Source organism: Natator depressus, chromosome 7 (genome assembly GCF_965152275.1).
Source record: "Natator depressus isolate rNatDep1 chromosome 7, rNatDep2.hap1, whole genome shotgun sequence".
NCBI classification, from domain to species: Eukaryota; Metazoa; Chordata; order Testudines; family Cheloniidae; genus Natator; species Natator depressus.
In genome coordinates, this window is record NC_134240.1 from 25,008,918 (window position 1) to 25,031,017 (window position 22,100).

General features: G+C 36.3%; 1 protein-coding gene across 2 annotated transcripts in view; it reads right to left on the reverse strand.

The window, feature by feature from the left end:
* Nucleotides 1-982: 982 nt before the first annotated feature.
* The window catches only part of APPL1 (adaptor protein, phosphotyrosine interacting with PH domain and leucine zipper 1), a 51,043-nt gene continuing 29,925 nt past the window's right edge, over nt 983-22,100 (reverse strand). For both annotated transcript variants that reach the window (XM_074957730.1, XM_074957729.1), the window contains 14 exons: nt 20,911-20,993; nt 20,621-20,779; nt 18,792-18,980; nt 16,628-16,670; nt 12,600-12,656; nt 10,744-10,835; nt 9,998-10,180; nt 7,531-7,580; nt 6,838-7,012; nt 6,688-6,724; nt 4,986-5,132; nt 4,680-4,730; nt 4,196-4,285; nt 983-2,064 (listed from right to left, as the gene is read on the reverse strand). In XM_074957730.1, the coding sequence (XP_074813831.1) occupies nt 1,915-2,064; nt 4,196-4,285; nt 4,680-4,730; nt 4,986-5,132; nt 6,688-6,724; nt 6,838-7,012; nt 7,531-7,580; nt 9,998-10,180; nt 10,744-10,835; nt 12,600-12,656; nt 16,628-16,670; nt 18,792-18,980; nt 20,621-20,779; nt 20,911-20,993 (1,506 nt within the window). In that variant the 3' untranslated portion in view covers nt 983-1,914. The remainder of the gene's footprint in view (nt 2,065-4,195; nt 4,286-4,679; nt 4,731-4,985; nt 5,133-6,687; nt 6,725-6,837; nt 7,013-7,530; nt 7,581-9,997; nt 10,181-10,743; nt 10,836-12,599; nt 12,657-16,627; nt 16,671-18,791; nt 18,981-20,620; nt 20,780-20,910; nt 20,994-22,100) is intronic.

A 22,100-nucleotide genomic window follows, 5' to 3' on the forward strand; every position in this document is an offset into this window, starting at 1 on the left:
ATCAAGAAAACTTCAAGTTGATACTGTCTCCCACATGAAGTGTGGTGGGTGTTACACTTAAATTGGCCAACCCACTAAGCAATCCTGCACAGGGAGATAACTAGATCACTTAGTAAACTAGAAACTGAAAAGACATGATTTCATACTCTTTCTGTGGGTTTTTGGAAATTTTTAGCTGGATTTTAAGCAAGTAGAGGAGGCAGATTGCAAGATACAATAAGTGTGAAGTAGGCGGTCACCTGGTCTGCAAGAAAGTGATGCTGGTGAAAGAAATATAAGTGAGAAAAGTCAGTCAGAAATGTAAGCAGCCAGTGCAAACTGCAGAGATAGAAAGTCCAAAACTCCTGGTGCCAACCATCCTTTTATAAGCCTAGGATCGGGAACAGGGAGAAAAATCTGCATATGCTCCCTTCAGATCTTCAAGTTGGCAGGAATAAATGGGCAGTCTTCTAGATTGGAGGATAGCTGTTCATGGGAATGGCTGTATACAGTAACTTGTATAATGAATAAGAAATGACATTTAGAACAAGTAGAAAGCCTTATATAACCTGGAAAATATACATAAGTTGAAACCGACCCAGAGGTACAGCTGTATTTTCATGTTTAGTACATTTCCTTGCATTACTGTACTACACTAGATTTTCCCTGACACTGATACATAAATGTATCTTCTGTTCATTGGACTTCACTATATACAGTAATCAGTGCAAAAATAAATAAATTCTCTTACATTAACTGGTTTCCTACTCAGGATGAAAAGGTCAAAGCACATCTGATATAGTACAAAATAAGTTATGTACATCATGCAGTAGTATGGAGATCAGGCTTAAGAGCTGTAAGCAGACACCTGTGAAAGATGCTTCAAGCAGTTTAGATAGGAAGTATGATTTGTATGCTTGCCCCCTATTGCTATTAAATATTTTTTGAAAAATACATTTACATGCAATGACCCAAACCCCTCCCCCCCCCCAACCTCTTTCTAGTAAATTTAGTGAACTGGTTCCAAGGCATGTGGGTATTTAGAAGATCTTCAAACAGCTGGTTCAATCCAACATTTTCACAATGTTAACATATTTTTTATTATAACGTAAACCCCAAGTACTGGACAGTTACTACAGTCCTGTGACAGAGAACTGAGAATGTGGTACTTTTATTTTCAGGGGTATACACACTGTATTCTCATCTTGAAGTGAAAGGGTTTATAACACAATTCCCCATGCACCAAGATGCAAATACATCCCTCTAAGTCTTATCGAGGTTAAATGGAGTAAAATCTTTTTTTACCATCCAATAAAGTGTCCTAAGTTATATTAAAAAGGAAACAGAGACAGTACCATCCAATTCGACATAAAACAAAAATTATAATCTCTCTCTCTCATCTATCTAAAACTATTGCACATTTATCTGGTGTTATTGAGGATTAATATTTTTTTATAAACCCAGAAAATTCTCTGCAACAGTATTTAGATACAGCTTAGCACTGTTTCAGTTCAAAGCCCACTTTTGTTCCACGCGAAGTGTTCTGTGTACAGCAATTTAAAGAACAATATTTCAGTGTACTGTTGATGCCCAATCAGAAGATGAATTTTTGTTTCAAAACAGTCAGCTGCATAACCAGGTAAGTGACAAAAGTTTCCATATTTAAGAGAAGTCGAAGATGTAATTCTGTAGCAAACATGGCAAGTCACCATGCCTCTTTCTGACACATGGAAGAAGGTATATATTTACATTAAAAGGCAAAGTTAGTTAATGAATGTTTAAAAGAAAAAACAACAAAGTATAATCTGGTCAGCATATTGTTAAGTGTTCTATATAATAAGCAGACCCTCCACCTCCATTCTCTCTTCTTGTGTAATTTGTGCCATTTCACCACAAATACGTCCAAAGATTCCAGTTTTAACAAGATCAGTAACCTCATGCTTCGGACTCTCTTTTCTTCTTCCCATCTTCTCCCAAATCACTGTCTTCTGACTGGCTACTGCTAAGGAGTACAAATTGTCCCTCTCCACTGCTCTGACTGGGTCTACTGGAAGCAGCTATCAATCGGCTCTGCTCCTCCAAGTCCTAATATGGGAGGCAGGGAGGAAGGAAGAGAAGGGGAAAAAATATTCACTTCAGAACTTTCCACAGTGAAAAGGAATTCCAGTGCCGCTCTGCAAGAGTAGAAATTATCTTATTTAGAGCTATGCAGTGGCAACTTGTAGAGAGGAATTTAAAAGATTCTATGGGAAACCAAGAACAATAACTTCAGTGACCAGCGCAGATGGATTTAAATCACGATTTAAAGCAGAAAGCAAATCTTGATTTAAATAATCAATTTTAATCTTGTCTTGCATTTGTACTTTTTAGTTATTTCCCTAAAAGAGGTTGATGTGTCGTTTGGTAGCAGTAACCATTACAAGAAGTGTTAATTTGCAACTAAATTCAGTTTTTCGGCTAAATTTGGTGCTTAGTTTTGCTAATCAAGAGGATACAGTATATCTACAAACATTTATTTAAGCGATTATGTACCTTAAATTTACCTTTATTCAGATTCTTAATTTGTATATTTATTATTTTAGAAAATAGTGAATGATGCATTTCTGATTTACTAGATGAATATTAATTTTTTTTACTTGTGATGTATCACATTCTATGTGGATGGAAATTCAAATTCAATTAAATGCACAGAAACGGTATTTAATTTTTTTAAAATTAACTAAATAAAACTACCTTAACTATACTGGATACATAAAAACAGTTCATCAAAACATTTTGCATTTAAAATTAACTGATTTATTGAAGTATTATCTTTAGTGAGTGAACTGAACTGATGGTGACCAGAGTGTCCTTCAAGATTTTAGAACTAGTAGACTTCATTCTCTCACATCCAGTTTTTATTCATAGACCTAAAGAGGAAAACAAACTTTTCTGCTTTTTCAACTCCCACTGGTTTCTGAACTTTGAATGAACTAGTAATTGAACTGAACTGGTTGAATAAACTGAAATGCAGAAAATATTCTTTGCACCTGCAGAAGAGGTGACTGCTGTCAAACACTGGATCTATATGACTTCCACCAGTTAAGTGGTTTGACTTTTTTTAAAAAAAAATCTTGCAAACATATACTGCTTAATTTTCTTTAAAAAAATATTTTAATAGGCCTTAACATAGGCAATCGTGATTTAAAATACAATTTTAATCCGTGTTTTTAATTAATCTAGATTTAATTGACATTAAAAATTATTTTTAATCATCAGTTTTATCTACCTGGGCAGCAGCTAGCTCTATGTGAACAACTAATAAGAAAACATTTTATTCTAAGTAATGTATTCCTATTCCCAGCAAACTCAATTCTACACGGACGAGCAGTATTGCAGAAGAACTCAAACTTTGAAATACAATATGACATTTATGATTTCTGATGTATAAAATTTCATAATAGACCATTTGGTTTTGGAGTTTTATTGTTTGTTAATTTTTTTTAAAGTCAGTAAAACAATGCAATAGTAACAGGGGAGGAGAGGAGGTGGATTAGGTTAACAATATTTTTAGAGTTAAAGTTTGAGTCTGCCCCCAGTTGCAAGTAAAAGTCAATCATTTTTCAAAAGGCTAAACTTTTAAAAGCAGTTTCTATCGAAGATGAGTTCAAATACATCATCTGTTGTATCTTATATGCATGTTTTCTCAGGTTGCTTCAGTCAGGATCTAGACTAAAATTTAAAATATTAAAGCATCAGATCAAGGGGTCCACTGCTGTGGTAACAAGGTATGCTCAATGCTTAGAGGGAGGCATGAATTTGCAAAGCTGACTATCAGCACTGAAAATATGAGGCCTTTAGCCTACAGACTGACACACCATCATCATCCACAAAGAACTTGATTATAAGGACGCTGCCAACCACATGGAAATTTTTTAAAAAGTTTAACCTTTACTAAAGTTTAGATTCAGGAAGTGAAGCGGAAATAAAATTGTTCAGATTTAATCCTAAAATGTTTCCATAGTCTAACACATACTAAGATCCCAAAATCCAAAATTTACTACATTTAGCAAATAAAAAAAAAAAAATCAAATTACAGAGTTTCCAGGTAAAATCAAGCCCACCATGTTTTTTCTACTAATGAATGTAATGTAGTCTGGGGTAAAGAGCCATGAAAGACAGCATGAAGGTTAATGAATAAGAAAATATTAGTACTATAAGTAATCATGAGACATACCTTTTCAATTTGCTTTTGTTTACTGAGTTCTTTCTGTTGTTTCTCCTTTACTTTGTCTATTTCTTTTTGTTTTTCAGATGCTCTACGATCCTAAACAAGTAAAGATATAAATAAGGCTAATCTTTGTAAACTGGGATATATAAAACACTGCCACTTTGTAGGAGTCTCCTTAAGATAGTTATATCAATGTTTGATTTAACGAAGTATGTATACCATTATTCTTACCTTAAAAGACTTCTCTGCTGAAATGAACAAAAAATTTATCTGCAATACCCTTTTCCAATCAGTCTTAGTATGAAACCTATTAAATCTTTATCACTTCTTGACAAGTTTAAATATCACCTAGATACTATGCAATAGACTCTTTAGAAATTCTTAATCTGCAGATTGCTGCCAGACACAGTGCTATTATCTACATACTTCGCATACTGCATTTTGCACGCACGCGCACACACACCCTTTTTTCCCTACTTAAGAATCTTACCAATTCTGCATGAAAAGCAATCTGTTTTGCCAGTCCAACAGAGTCGCAAATCTAAATAGAAACAAATTGAATATTCAGAAAGTATGAAAAATAAATATTCCTTTAAAATTAAGAAAAAATTTCCACAACTTCAAATAGACTGAGTATTAAAGCACTTTCAGATCCTTGGACTGACAGCCTAACATACCAAAAAACAAACAAACAAACAAACTTCTAAAAATTTCTTCATACAACTTGAATGAGAGCTAAGACCTTGAAATCCACATCAAATTTGAAACAAGTGTAAGTAACATAGTACTGTAATACCTTTTCTCCTTCATTGTTTGATTCAAATATATAACAGACAGATGTTGTATGGCCCTCAACTCTCCCTCCTGAGGACCGAAGCACAAATCCAAAAAGGCGTTTATTCTCCTGGTGTGTAGCACACAAGACTACACTTGGCAAAGGAAACTGCCAAAAAAAGGATGAAATAATGGGAATTTAAAGTTTGGTCTATACATCTTTGAATACCAGATATCGATATACTGTAGCTTACTAAAACAAAATAAATGGACATGATCAGCAGAAAGAATTTTATTATACCTGATCAAATAGCTGGATAATGCTTTTGGCATTGCAGCAAACTGAAACAGGTTATCAAAAATATTCAGTGACCAAACACATGCAGATCTTTCAAAAACGTACATTGTGCAGAGAGTAGTATAGCATTTGCATACAACAAATGTTACAGTGAAGTCTGAGTTCCTGTTTCTTTTCTAGGCATGTGCACGCACACACTTTTTCAGATACTCAGCTCTCTCATACAAATTCCTTCTGGACTAAATTTTCAATATGTGGTCTCAGTCGAAGGATAGACTGTTTTTGAAAACTATGACCTGAATACATTCACGAATTTTGAGTTGTGCAGGCATGCGCACACACACACTTTTTGTATTATGTTCAGTTGACATTTTTGCACTCCCATAATTAAAAAAAGGCTGAAGATAGAAATTTCAAACTTGGGTTCTTTTCAAAACTTCACAAAAAATGGAAAACAACCCAAGATTGAAGAAAATAGTTTAAATTAGTTTTAAAATTATGACAACTCAAAGTTAAAACAGTTACACCATAATTTTTTTTTATTTAGGTTTTTTTTTGGAGCCCTCATACTAGAATAGTTTAGAGCACTGGGCACATGATGAATTGCCTTAGTTCACATTTAACAGCTTACAGCCCTAAGACAACTCTGCACTTTAGGCCTTAGAGTTCATAAATGCACAGCTGCTTTTAGCATTGAGAAGTTTTACATGCTTCATTTATTAAGGAGTCCTTAAGACACTTAACACAATTAATTCTCTTCAGCTCTCTAAAAAAGACCCAGCGATCAAATGTAAAGCATTATTGTTCATGCAATACAGACTAAAAAAATTAAGCAAACAAATCAAAAATAAATAAAGAAGTTAAGGTTGTTACTGAAGGTTAACGTGGCCATACTGAATATATTGTGTCAAGTATTCCATTGATTTCTTTTAGAATGCAAGACATTACTCTGTATTATTAATTTTTAGAGATAAAAATAAGTTGACCATAAGACATGTCACATACAAGACATGCAACATGGCCAATTTAATAATGCATTAGAGCCATCGCCTTTTGAATTTCCTGACTCGTGTAACTGACATCCCAACCTTAATGTTAACGTCTGACTTTGTACTTACTACTCACTACAAAAACCTATCTTGCCAATTTTATTATGCTCTTGCCATTTCAAATAATGAAAAAGGCACTGTTTGAAATGTTTACTTAATCAAATTAATTCATCACCCAAAACAGTCTTTCACTTAGCCATTTTAATACATAATTCAGTAAACTGATAACTTAAGTTTTGTGGGAAATCGTTTAGAAATCTCATTACACAGTATCGTTGATATTTAAGAGAATGAAAATTGTATTCAAACAAAATTAGACATAAAAAAATCAGAAAAAAAGAATTGGTTGCTTTAACATTAGCACTTAAATTACTTACCCTGAGCCTTGTAACTTGCGTCTGTGGATCTATTAACCTAAAATGTTAATTAAACAAACAAATCACACAGTAAATTTTCTAAATTGAAAGGATGATTTGAAAATATACTTGTGAAAGTCAACTTCAGTAAAATTTAGGAAGGATACTTACTTTAAACAGTCACAACTGACTAATAAATGTGATTCTGTCATCCTGAAAATGTTATGGATAGCCCGGGCTGCTAGTATTTGGCGCATTGTTTCATAAACAACATCTGGACTTTCATCAGATTTAACCTCCATGGAGCCAAGGAATCTTACAATAAATAACTGGTGAAGAATGGAATCTAAGACAGATAAGAGTATTCAATAAGCAGTACCAAACCATTTCTGGGTTTTCCTATTTAAACATTACTGTTTCCATGACTAATCACAGAAGAAGGATTTCTAAGTTAGTAAAATATTATAAACAAAATCCCAACCCACGCTCTAACTAAAAATTATACTTCCAATATTTGTTTATGAATGACAGATGCAGTTACTGAAACAGCAAGATACACATCTGTCTACTAAGTTTTTCACTTAGGTTTAGTGAACATGAAAGACTCAACTAGTTAGACTTCCAGACTGTAGTCTCACCTGACTCATCTGATGCAGTATATGCTAATGCAATCCACCAGTCCAGCAATGGGTGCTGAGCTAATTATCTTAGACACATCTGCTGTAGATGAAGAAAGCACTCAAGTATGCTTTAACTGAATACTAGCATACAAGTCTTAATTTTATAGCTTCTATAAAAAGCAAATTAGTTTTGAAGAGTATTTCAATCAAGAATATTTTGTACTTAAATGAAATCCTGTTTTACCTTCTGTTTCAGATTTTTTGCCTCCAGATTCACCAAATGGATTTGTACGTCTATTAAAAAATTAAAACATTAAACCAGGAGTCAGAGTGCAAGAGCCATTGACATATAACCTAGACTCATTCTACATCAAATAAAGCAACGTAGTAATTTCACCGATTGGGATCAAAATAGATAGCCCACCTATGAGTCACAAGGACAGACTTACTAGATGTGGGTTTAAGACACAAGCTGCTGCATTTGAGTGGAGAGCGCAGGATCTGGGGAGTGGGGAGGAAATATCAGGTGCTATCTGTCCCACTGTTGTGGTAGGAATGCAATTTGAGCTTGTTGTCTGCACATAAATACAACCCCAATGAATCACTTAATCTTGTTAATTTTTTAAAAGACAGAGTTTTATTTCAAGTCTCATTGAACAGCTTCAGGAAGCGCAGCCAAAAGCTAGTCCTCTAAGAGATTAATTGAAAACAGCACACCTTTCCCCACTTTTTCAAGCTGCTGAATTACTTGCTACAGGGAAGTCACTGGTTTTGTCTCAAATGCAGCTCTCTGAAAACATCTCTGGGGTTTTACTCCTAGAGGGTCAAGAGAAATGTGGCTATTTCTGACTCTCAGAAGAGACATAATTACTCTCAATTATAATAAAGTGAAAATACTCTAGGCTTCCAGTCTGCATTTTTCAAGAGAAGGAAAGTAATGTAAAAAGAAAATTTCGAGCTGGGGAACTAGCTGAAGCTCTCAAGGAGAAAGGAAAGATATTTTCTTGGCTAATTGGCATTGCTGAAAACTCTCAATGAGGACAGCTGATAATAAGAGTTAAATTTCATATCAGCTTTTACCAGGAAAAAAGTGAAGGTGTCACTTTTTCCAAATGTCTGATATGGTCCTAAAATTCATTTTTAGAATAAATCCAACATCTGCCTTAATATGTAATACAGAATAAGTCCGTCTTCTTTATTTGTGTGGCCTATGAGATGGGATTGTTAATCTTTAAATTAATAATGAAATGTTAACTTAAACTAATCAAAAGTAGTGTGTGAACTTTGGATAATCATTGAACTAAATAATTAAACTCTGAACTAAAGTTTGCATGGCAAAAAATGTACAGAAGAATGGCGAGTCCCAAAAAAGATTGTTCATCTGTTCAAATATACCTAGGAAAATTCCCACAACCAGATTTTGTTGGTGCTCAGACATTTGCAGTCCCTCAGAATCAGAACAGTATGGAGAGAATAAATTCTAAGCTTTTTGTGGTCTAATCAAAAGCAAAAAATCACCTAACAGATGTACTTCATATTTGTACCTGAAACACAGTGACGATTTTTAAAAAAGTATTGTGATAATGGTACTAAGACAAGTATAGCACGTTTCCAATCTATACCAAATGGAGTAGTGGTTTTTTAAAAATCTTTAGGGAAATATTGACTGCATCTCTATATAATCTCTCCCACCTGAGACAAAATCATGAATATATATGATAGAAAAAATATCTTTGTTGACATGAGTTTTTGGTACGCTATTATATGCTTTTCATTGCCTAGAATCCAGTTCAGGTCTTATCAACCTATTTTAATCAATATGTTGTACTTAATTTGATGCACTGTTTAACAGTCTCATTATTCTTCTAACAAAAAGGAAAAATGAGTTGAGTTGAATACTGTACATCACACGATTTTCTTCTGTGTGAACTCTAAGTTTCTTCTCTCTGGTAATAGACACTCCAACATGGGGTCAAACTCACAAATCAAATATTTTTTGTAAGACGACACCCATAAGTCACAAGACTTAAGTCACAAAATAGTTTTCAGTTGCCTTCAGATGAATGGGATCTACTATCAACAACAAAGATTAATTAACTTGAATTCTGTACAAACAGTTCTGTAAAGGCAATGCACGGTATCTAATCAGGCATCTTATTTTGAATGGAAAAATAAAACAAACAAAAACAAGCAGAAGAAAGAAGTTGTTTTATATTTTGGGAGAACTGTAAGGCAATTCTCAACCTGTCTGTATAAGACTGCTCTAGAAGCCTAGATCATTTTCACTCACCTTTTAGTTTAGGAAGAGTGTCATCAGTATGCCATCACCACCTGGAGGCAGGGCTACCAAATTTCTCTTGAGTTTCCAAGAGGAAATACCCAAGGTGCTGAGCGAGCAAGCAATAGGAAAGGAAAATATACTTTTTAAAACCAAATGATTATGAAGCATAAGCTGTTAAACAGGGTGAGAAAAGCTGCTGCAAAACTGAAAAACTACATCTTGAATTTACAGTAAATACTTGGCAGTTTCACAATTATGTGTGAAAAAGATACTGTTTTGCAGGCCTGCTCTCTGCATACTTGTCACAAAAAAGTCAAAGCAAAGAAAATACACATGATGGAGTTACTGGCTGGATTCACTTTCCTTACTTTTGTTTCTGTAATTGTAAAACAGACAAATACAAGGATTTTTCTTCCATTGCTTCTCCTACCTGCCCGATTGCCCTGAGGCTTTTGCCTGACCAGGCTGATCTTCACTAACTGGAGAAATTATGTCAAATTGTATCGGTGTGTCAGGGGCAACAAGGGAATCCAAGGAAAGTGCTGATAAAGCTGCTGATTCAGATCCCAAAGACCCAGAGCTATTAGTACGAGCTGTTGGAGGCCGAGATTGTCTAAAACAAAACAAAGAGCGATGTAAGCTTATAGATAACAAATGAAACTCCACGGTGGACACAAATATAATATTATGAAACTTGGGAAAAATAAAACAAGACAAATATTAGAAGAAATTTAAGAGAAACAATACTATCATTATAAAGTATAAAGAAATGCAGTCTAGATTCAATTTCAATCATTTACTACTTTCTCTCATCACTGATATGGCATTCACATACTAGAATGTGAAATATCCTACAGCTAGAAGTCTGATGCTAATTGTTAGAAATATTGAGAAAATTGAATCAAGATTGTCAAAAGCCAACAAATTAGTCACATGGCTTAAATGGTAAAGTACCAAAACTGGATACAGTGCTGATCATTTATTTCTTAATGTACATCATAGAACATTAAAATAAATTTGCTACATTGTTCAAGAACTTGTTTTTATCCTGTTAAAGGTTTTAAAAGTCACTGTAGACAACTGAAACCTTTTCTGCAAATCATGTTATTTTAGAAGCCTTCACCAGACACCCATTGGAAATGTGCTCTTAAAATGACCAACTGTTCCGTAATGTACATTGTTGGCCGCATGCTCTCATGTCTCTGTTGGAAGGATGGAGAGGGGGTGACAGCCTCCAGAGCGGATTGATTTACACGTGCAGCAATTTCCTATGTAATTAAAAGAAAAAAGGTAACTGAAAACATTCTCTTCAAATTCAATTTAGAATGTTCAGTTTAAATTTTACATGCAATAGGAGAAACTATAAATTAAATCTATGCTGGAACCACATGTTCCTATCAATGGCAACACCTATTAATACCAGGATGATATATGGCCCCAACTCGGTATTCATCAAAATATACATGTATGTAACTCACATTTGTTTCATTGATGTTAGTGACTGCATAGTAGGGACAACAAAAACCTTTAGTTTCCTATTTACAGTTTAGTTAACTTAGACATTGTCACACAAATAGCTTTGCTATTATCCACAAACTCATTATTAGTCCAAAAATTGAAAACTGGTATCACAAGCAATGTTTTTGTTTCACACTGAACTGGCAGATCTACACTTGTCAAGTTTCCAGTACTTAATGAGGAGCTTATATTTCATGGTTCCATAGTGGATTCATGTACAATTTGATATAGTGCCTGTATATTATGCTTCCACTAGTTCTCAACTCTAGAACATGATCAATGGAAGGTTACCATTCTGGTACTTCACAACACTGCACCTGCCAAAGGCCAGAGGCAGAAGAGTATCTTATTTGATTTATAGTCATACCCCACAGGACTAGCAGAAAGCAGGAACATCACCTGTGAGAATGGCTTAGCAGTTGCAAGTAAGAAGTCTGAGCATTTATTCAACCAATTACCCTAATTTACTAAGATTTTGGGTGTCCTCCAAGACCTCTGAATAACCGGAGTTATATTTTGCCACCTACTGAATGATCAAGACCACTTTGATTAGCTCCATGCATGGCCTCCTTCCTACACAAACTGTTACTATGTTAATTTTGTCATAGATAAGGCCCTACCAAATTCACAGTCCATTTTGGTCAATTTCATGGTCATAGGATTTTAAAAATCATAAATTTCATGGATTTCAGCTATTTAAATCTGAAATGTCACGCTGTTGTAATCTTAAGGGTCCTGACCCATGAAAGCAGTTGTCGTGGGGTCGCATGATTATTGTAGGTGGGGCTGTGGTAATGCTACCCTTATTTCTGCACTGCTGCTGATGGCGATGCTGCCTTCAGAACAGCTGGAGAACAGCGGCTGCTGGCTGGGAGCCCAGCTCTGAAGGCAGCTCAGAAATAAGGGCAGCAATACTGCGACCCCCCTGAAACAACATTGAGACCCCTCTGCAACTCCCTTTTGGGTCAGCACCCCCAATTTGAGAAATGCTGGTCTCCCCTGTGAAATCTGGTCTCTTGTGTGCTTTTACCCTATAATATACAGATTTCACAGTCTGGGATGCGTTTTTCATGGCTGTGAATTTGGTAGGGCCCTATTCATAGGATTATTTGACAGTCAGCTCAATTAGAAAGTGAAGTTTTCCACTGCTCACCACAATGATTTGTGGTAAGCAAAATACAGACACAAGTTCTTGAAAACCAATTTTTGGAATGTTATTTACATTTTCAGTAATGTTAGTTTTTAATGTGCCCTCTTCTCAGCATTCAGGTGGAAGAAATGTATATTACTTGCTTATAAAAGTTTATAGTGCTGCCAATACACGCACTGCTTTACAAAACAAAGTTACATTTCCTGCCATGAAAAATTTCTAGTCTGAGATGTAAGACACATTCAAATTAATTTCATACTATAAAATTAGGTCGAGCAGATCTCTTAAAATGAATACACATCTAAATTTAAATGTATTCCTTTGGGTTAGTTTTGGATATTATAAAACAAATGATCAAAGTTACCTCAGGGTTTTCACTTAGGTATATCTGTTTAGAGATGTTGTTTATTGTACATATCCACTAAAAGAGAAAGAAAAAAAAAGCAGCATTAATAAGTATATTGTAGTTTTAAAAACCTGTTTAAATATTTTAGCTGATTTTTCTTTCCACCACGTTCCCGCCGTGAAAGTCACACCGTACAGCAGAATTTACCTCCAGAATATTGCAGCCAGCACCCAATATTTTGTTTTCTATCTCCCTGCCTTACTGAAACTTGCTTGCAGCTGCCTCTTGTTTGTCAACTTTTCCTTGTTCCATGGAGCCCAAGCTAGAATTCAGCTTGTAGCCAGGAGTTTGTAGGCTAGCCAGCTGTTCTACTTGGAGAACAGTGCAGCAACAGAGGCCCAAAGAGTTTGGGAGGTGAGCTGCTGAAGCTGGCTACAAGCTCCCCCACATTCTCTGGCACGCATGAGAAAAGGAGGTTATGAGCTGGCCTTCTGGACAATGTGATGGGAGCTGAGGCCCAGGGATCAGAGCTGGATCAATTGGGCATCTTAGCGAAAAACCCATCCTCAAAAACAATCACTGTCAAAAATAACTGAATGGTTTTACAAGTGAGTATTTTCAGCTACCTTTCATAGTTGTGCGGGTGGGGGGGGTGGGGAAGGGATAATGGGAATGAAGGGTATATCCAGGTGAGAAAACTATCACAGGAATTTAGGGGTCCTTGTAAAAGTGCATGGGGCCCTGATTGCACTGTATATTCAGCAACAACACAGAGCAGCATGATTTTGCATATATCCCCCTTTAACTGCCTGCTCATACTTGCATTATAGAAATCTAAAAGCTTACAAATGTTAAGTTTTTATTCTTGATGCAAGAAAGTCTATATTAAAAATGAAAGCAAGGTAATAAATATTTTTATTTAGCAAATATTTAAAGGTGTTTAACAGATTTGCTCCACAGAGTTTCTGGAAAACCCTAAATAGATTCAAGAATTTAGTGAAAAGTGTCTGGTCAATAGGCTTTATCTGAGCAGTTTGCTAACAGATCCTTTTCAGTCTTCAGCTCTAGAGGGAGAACGATGCTCAAATGAAGTCTAAATTGTATCATGGAATACCTCCTTTGTTAGCTCATAACAATTACATTTTAAGAATGTAGTAAACCACAACTAAACTATTTCTATTTTCACATTTTAAAAGCCCCCCTCTAATTTGAAACGTTTAGGGAAAAGATTATGTGAACTTCTACTCTTTGTCTTCATTCTCTCTGCATTTATACTTGACAACACCCAAAGATGTTGGCACTGAGTATAAACACTGACCAATTTTCCAGCTGATATCCACTTGCATAGGCAACTACAGTGCATGCTAGATTTACCCTCCATTTTGAAAGAAGAGTTGTTTGAAAGTGTCACAGGGTGTCTGGTCCCTTCAAGAGGGAATGGGACCAGTCCTCTGAGACTCATTAGCTGCCTCTGAGTAGAGCAGTAGTTCTCAAACTTTTGTACTGGTGACCCCTTTCACTTAGGAAGCCTCTGAGTATGACCCCCTTATAAATTAAAAACACTTTTAAATATATTTAACACCATTATAAATGCTGGAGGCAAAGTGCGGTTTGGGGTGGAGACTGACAGCTCGCGAACCCCCATGTAATACCCTCATGTCACGGCTGAATCCCCACTCTGTCACTCCGAGTGCAGAAGGTGGGGGCCTGCAAGGATTCTAAATATTAACACTAGCCACTCCAGGCTTGTATTAAACTCCCAAGGTTACAGCTTTTCTCTGACCTTGGCTTGGTAAACGCTGCCACCACCCAAATGCAAAAAGAAAAAACCCTTGGACCCAGGAAGGAGCACTTGGGAATTCCTCCCTGTGGGGTACCCTCAAACCCTTTCACTTCACCCCACCCCGCTCCCTGGGGAAGAGCCGAGAAAGAAAAAGGAAATTAGCTATTGCCACCAGCAAATCAAACAGCATATGCACAAACCTCTGAGGACACCAAAAATCCAATCCTGTTCTTAAAAAAGGTAAATTTTATTAAAAACAAAAAGGAAGAAACTACACCTGGAACTTAGGCTTTTGCTAGATTTTAAAAGAGCAATTCCAAAAATTAAGCACCCAAAATAGCTTTCTTGGGGGGTTAGCTTAAAGGTTACAAGCAAACAAAAGCATCTGGGGTTAGCACAGATCCACAAGCCAAAATAAAGAAATAAACCAAATTGCCTCTTCCTAAACATTCCTAATTTACTTACATATTTGGGTTGTAGTTCTAGGTATGATCTGATGGTTTTCATATCTGGTTCAAACTTTACACAGAATTCCTGCTTATAGCATTGCTGTTCCATGTCTCCGGAGAACAACAGACAAAGGGAAAGTTTTTTTCACATTTGAAAAAGTTCTAGCCTTTCCATTGGCTCTTTTGATCAGGTGCCCACTTCCTTTTCTTTACCTGGGGGCTTTTAACCCTTTACAGGTAAAGCAAGCAGAGAACAGCTGATTTTACAGCTAGCTGCCTGTTCATCAAAGGGAGCTCCCCCGCCCCGCAAGTCATTTATCACACCTTGCAACCCCCTGAAGGGTCCCAACCCCCTGGAGTAGAGGCTATTTAGCTCACCTGGTTCCACTTGAGGGCAAATCAATTATCTATCAATCATAATTGGGGAGTGACTCAGAGCTTCTCACAAAGGAGTTCAGAGTAGTGGGAGGAAGCTGCAGGGAGGAAAGACATTCTCTGCAGGCCCTCTCTAGGCTAGAGGGGGGGAGCTGCCTAGAGTAAGAAAGTTCAGGCAGGGGCAACCAGTGAGGTCTGCCAAATTCCCCAGATGAAGAAAAAGACAGGAGCAAGCTGTTGGAAGTTTCCTGGGGAGGGCTGAAAGTCCCCTGATAAGGAAGGAAAGAAGTGCTGCTGAAAGCCTGAGAAAAGAAGGGCTCGGGAATTACCTCAGTGTAGATTCTGAAAGAGCTGGGAGGGGTTGGTGGAGGTTCAGGGACACTGGGGAAAGCCCTGATTGGACTTAAAGAGAGAAGCCCGAGAGGGATGGATACGAAGTATGTGGCACGACTGTTTAATCCCAGGATGGGGACATTGGCGAAATCTGGTTGTCTTCCACCTATAGTGTGAGCTGCACTAGATGTGAGAAGAGTCTGGGCAGAGAGCAGATGAGAAGAGTCAGCTAAGAACCTTTACATTGTGACCTTCGACTATAACTGGGTCGGTCTGACGCTTGTATGTAAATAAATCACTCTCAACAAGAGTGGTTTTTCATTGAAAGAGTGATCAGTGGCACCGGGATAGGTGCATTCTTGCTGCAAGGTGGATCTAGGGACCTCAACCCTTACACAAGAATGAGTGTCGAATGCCACCAGAAAGCAAACATTTGGTTTTTGTTTGAAACGTATTTGTTTCTTTGATCACCCAGCAGTGGGCAGTGAGACATGCAGTCTTCCTAACAGATACTGAAAGCATTAAATGCCTTTCTATACTCAGCCTCTGAGCTTCTTGCCAAGGATGCATGGTCCTGTGCTTGCTTCTTAACTCGGTTCTAAAGCTACCATCAAAAATAACTATAGCAATGCCACTAAGACAGCATGACTTTTACAACATTAATTCTATGATCTTTTGACTGAACGCTTTTTAAACAAAGTTTGGATGTGGTTTTCCTCTTGTTTTGCAACATGGCACTCAGGATATTTCATTTTGGGCTTTCTTTTGCTTTCTATAGCTGGCTGACTCAAAGGAAAAAAGCATACAGTATACACCCCCGCTACTGCCCCCAAAAAGGTGTGCAGTGTTTGTTTCCCTTATTGCCAATGACTATGCTGGCAATTTTTCCTCCAAGTTAAACCTATAGGTCCCCACTGACAGTCACTTTTGCTGGCACAGATTTTTTTTTCCAGGGTAGAAATAAAGGCACACCTTCTTGACATGTCAGTATGGGTAGAAGAAATCTTCAGGTCACTATTCACTTTGATAACCTAAGAAATATTTCTTATGTGTAATGAATTATCAGAAAAAGCATCTGAACAACCACACACTTGCTGTAAGCTTACCTCTTCATAATCTTTTTTACTGTCTGCCTGTAAGATTGAAGATCTGAAAGAAGAGAGAATAAAAAAAATTCTCAGGCTCACTTATTTGAAAGAAAAAGATCCTTTCAGTAACTTTTTGTCTTGAGGTAAATTTTCCCCTTGATACATGAATGTAACTTGTACTAATAACACTGGGAGCTATGCACACATACTAAATGGAAGCTAGATTTAACAGAAGATGCAATCTTATTTCTATGCATAAATCAGGCAAAGGTGCTAGCTGTGCGCACATAGCAACTGAACAGTCAGGTAGTCTGAAACAAGCTAGACAGTTTCACATCCATGGGTATGTTTACACAGAAACTAGATACAGTGACTGGCCTGTATCAGCTGACTCGGACTCGGGGCTGTTTCATTGCTGTGTAGAGGGTCAGGCTGGATCCTGGGCGCTAGGACCCTGTGAGGTGAGGGTCCCAGAGCCTGGGTTCCAGGTGGAATCCAAAAGTCTACACAGCAATGAAACAGCCCCACCGCCTATGCCCCACCAGCACTAGTCAGCTCACTATCTCATACCCAAAACAATGACAGGGCTTTGCAAGTGTCCAAACAGAAGAAAAAAGTATTAATGTAGATGGCGCCAACTTTTTTTCCTCCAGGATCTAGATCTTATTGCACAAAGTAAAGAACTGAATATTGAATCTTCCTTTCTAGAAGAAAGCATAAGAAGCTGTGCTGCACCCTGCTAAATTTGGAGCTTCTCATGAAAAAGCAATACTTATTTTGTTATAACCTCAGTTTTAAAATTGCTGGGAAGGGTAAGAATCAAAGATACCCAAGTTATGGATGATTTTGTTGATAGAGATATAAAAAAATTTTTAAGACAATGTTTTTGTAAAGGATTTTGAAAAGCACTTCATATTTTCTATGTATATAAAGTCATTATTCAGATCACTTTCACATCCATGCGTACAAGACTAACAGTTTTTTAGAAAATATCAACAGAAAAACATCAAGGCAAGTTATTATGCACGTTTGTTAAAAAAATTAGGCTATTTTAAATATGTATAATAATTTTGTAAGTGGTCTCATAGGCGATCAGAGTGTGCTATAGCACAATCAAGATCTTTTTGTGTTCAAATGGCAATGGGAATTCAGCCCTAACAACATGCTATAAACACCAGATAGTTCTAAGGCTGAATGTTAGGTTGCAATGGTAGGGAATGCAAGAGTACTTATACTTGATTATCTCAAAACACCAATTTATAGCAGAATATTTACATTTTTAATACAATACACCATCTACCTGTATAATGGATTTTTGTTATAAGTTATGGTTAAATAGGTCAAGAGAGTTATGTGATCTTTAGAATGAAATTGCATTACAAACAGCTAAGGCTGTGTTCAAATCTTATTTAAAAGTATCTTCAAGCTCGGGTACATACTTAGTTCACAGATATCATACATAAATCAACAGCTCATTTTCTATGAGTCCAGGACTGCATTTCATGCCTGAAAGTCTAGTCTATGGACATCAGAAGTAAGAGGTTACACTTAAAGCTGTATGGAAGGATTCTGGTGTTTGTAGTGAATGCTAAATGTTTGAACGGGACTATCGCTCAGCAAAAATTGCAAGAATTACACTGAATTTTATCTGGTTGACATCTCAGTTATTTAGAACTGGACAAACCTAAGTAATAATAATAAATGTATTTACTGTGGTACACTGTATTTATACTAATAAACATCTTGTTAATAAAGTAAATTTGAGGGTTAAAACCCAGAAACATTGCTCCAACAACAAATGGAAAGCTATCCCACAATCTAGCACTCTGAGTCTCACTTAATACATATTCAGATTTCAGTGCAAATGTTTTGGAATTATCCAAATAAAAAGTGACGTTCACACAGTTTAAATGAATATAGATTACAGCTTGTTTAACATGCAATATAACCATTTATGGTTATGGAACTGTTGTGGGCTTTGATTATTCCAACCTGTTATCAGCAGCTCCATGTGGCTGTTTAGAATATGGTGAAGGAAAAAAAGGCAGAGTTTTAAACAACAAAACAAAAACCCCTGTTCAAATTTTCACCAGCCAAAATTGAAATTTGACTTTTTTTTTCTAGTTAGTTAATGAATATAGCATCATTTACAGATAACACTATCATAAGAATGAATACTAACTTTTTGCCATCAAAAGATGTTATCTGAAAGCAGTATCTTCTGTCCTCACAGTCCACAGCCATCACAGAACAGTTGTCTATGTCCATGACAAGTCCTCCAGCTACATCACCTCTTGCCTGACTCATTAGGTTTCCACCCTGAGTAAAGTAAAACTGTCTGTCCCAACTGGAAGACACCAGCCCAGTCTTACTAAAACAAGAAGGGAGACACTGATTTAGTGGATTGCATATTTAAGTCAGACCCCTAAATTAGAAAAATACAAAAGAAATCAGAAAAACAAGACCTCCAAGTCTTTTTAAGAAAATAAAACCCAATAGATTTTCACTAAGTCCTAGATTAATTTACACAACATAGTTGGTTTCTTCACCATTTGTACCCTTTTACTTTAAGCTAAACTGGTTTAAATATCCTAGTTATATGATGAACCATGTAAAAGTAATATGCTAGCCAACTGTTACAGCTATAAGAAACTTAATTAGAAGTAAAGGTTAAACCACTTGTGTTTTAACCAGTGGTGTTTAGAGCGTTGCTTTATGGGTCATAAAAATCAAAGGGTCTTCTTTTTTCCTTACCCTTTTGGTGGTAGGATCAAGAGTTCTTTAACAAAAACAATGCATTTTGTTTTAATCCACTAAGACTTAATTTAGATGTCAAGTATTAATATCAACATAGCCAAGTAAAGATCAATCACTTTCCACCCAAAGTATTTATTTGATTCACAGGAAGAGACTGCAGGAGCTATGGACCACAGCATACAGCCTCTGCAGATCTATATAAGAGGAATTTCATGATAAATAAATTGGGGTATTGCACTGAGAATACCCAACAATGGAACTTCATCTTTGTTTTTGTACAGGTCTTCTCACTTCAACATTAGCTACAAAAGTTGAACTATTTAAATAATTCATAGTTCAAGGTCAAGAAAGTACTTTTCCTCTAGGTTGTTGTTGTAACATTAGACTGATTTTTATGAAGTTCTCCATGTATGCAGAACATGGTATAAACTGGGAACACACACACTAAACTTTATAGCTTTCATTCGTTTTTAACCAATTGTAAAACCAATAGGTTGCCTTTACATATGTGGAATAATGTCTCCCTCTAGTGGGCCAAAGAGCACTCCTTTAAATTGCCATGCATGTTCACAAAAGTCTGTTTAGTATAATGCATAACGTGTTTTCCTTATATTTCAAAAGTACAAACTCTTATTCTACTGTAACCCAAACCTTTTATCCTAAAGTTGTATTTTACATAGAAAATGAGCAACATAATATAGTATTAATCCTTCAAATACTGGCTTTTTCAGAGATTACAACCCAATTAATATTGAATAAATACATATATCTCCATATTTCTTTTGTAGGCACAAGTATCCAGGGGATTAAGTTTTATTAACAAAAGAGCATAATTTCTCTAACCACTAGGTGGAAATCAGAAGGTCTGTCTCTATTCCTGACTGCTAGGTTCTTGTGACTATGAGGAAGTCACCTGATCTCTCTGTTTCAGTGTCTCTGTCTTATGGCATTAACACCACTTACTTTTCCTTTAAGATCACTGAATGAATAATGCAAAGTATTAATAGGTGGGCCAATTACTAAAATCCAAAAATTAATGCTAAATAATCCACAACTCAACCTATCGTGAGGAGAATACAAAGAAAGGAAGCATATCAAGCTTCACTGTGGCCAGTTCAATTTGACCAATTAAATGTTTAGGTACAATCCAATATAGCTGTTTTTATAAACATCACTTCCTTATCCAACGTGCCTTTTTTTTTTTTAAATGAGTAAAATTCTTCTGACTTTTTAAAATAATAGTAGGTAGCTTACTTCCTTGCATTAAGATAGCCAGCTTTCCGTGTTAGATTTCTATGGACAGGAAATTTTGTTGTGTCAGGATCAGGTAAATATAATGGATCACTGGCTACTTCCAAGTCCTCTATGGTCTGCTGCATGGTTTCTACCTCAGAATCCATTTCCCTGCGAACACTAAAATAGCATAAAATACAATGCGTTATTAACAGAGATGACGTAGCAGTAGGCAGACTCAAAAAAGAAAATTAGTGAAGGCAAAATTAGGCATTAAGGATACAACTAAACAAATAAGAACAAAAACTTACTTCTGTACACTTGTGCCAATATTGGTTAAAAATTCTTCCAGTTGCTCAGTAAGATTTTCTGAACCCATTTTAAAGAAACTTATCTTAAAAGAGAGAGAGAAACCATTCATTTAACAAACCAAACAAAACCCATCTATTTCTGTTCTTTTAAAACCCTAGTAATAGATCCAATAGTAGGAACTCTAAAATCATTGTGATTGTTGGTCTATCCGTCCCGCTAAATCTAAAGATTTTGGAACATGTCCTTCACGCCTCACAACACCGCTCAGATAAGATGTAAACAGAATGCAGCTGTATTGTTTGGCTTTACAGCAGAAGATATTTAAATTTAGTTCCTACTTCTACGCTGGAGCTGTAGACGAGAAGCAGTAGTACTCATACTGAAGAACATGGAAACATTTCAATCACAATATGGGGGTAAAATAATCCTTTTATGAAGGGAAAGAAGAGGAGGCTAAGTTCTCTGGTAATGACATGTTCTCACAAGGTCTCTATATTAGCTTGTTTTTTACTACAAAATTTTGATCTGTTTGAGCAAAAATAATTTTCATTGCGACTTCACTTTAAAAGACACAAACTATTCTTATGGGTAGTTCTGCATAAAAACGAAGTAGGAGATTGGTGTATTCCTGGCTCCAGTGACATCTATGGGAGATTTGCTATTTATTTCAATGAGGTCAGAGTTTCACCAAATATACTCACATAGCAAAGAAAATGAATGATGACTCAAGTTCTGTAGCCTGATCCATAGATTATGTATTAATTATATTGATTACCTAAGAATTCCAGTTATCACTTTGAGGGTTGACAGGTTCTTGCCCCAAGATCAGGCCCAGTATTATTAAAATTACTATATAGTTGGGAACCCCGATGTGCACAATTGCAACACTCACACTATAGGAACGCCTCTATATTTCCAAGTAGTTTATTAATACATTTAGCAAAAAATCACAAACACTAACTCAGTGAGGTAGACAGAGACACTACAGAAGTACATCTGTACGTCCATATACTCAGATCACCCCTTGCAGGAAAATCTGAAATGTTAGTCATTATCTTCCTCATCACCATCACTTTCCTCCTCATTACCAGTGGCCATCATTCTGGCCCCTTTCAAGGGCTACATCTCTCTCTTAGCCCCACAGGCTGGGATGCAACTTCTATGTTATGCTGAGGCCACTAAATCTAAT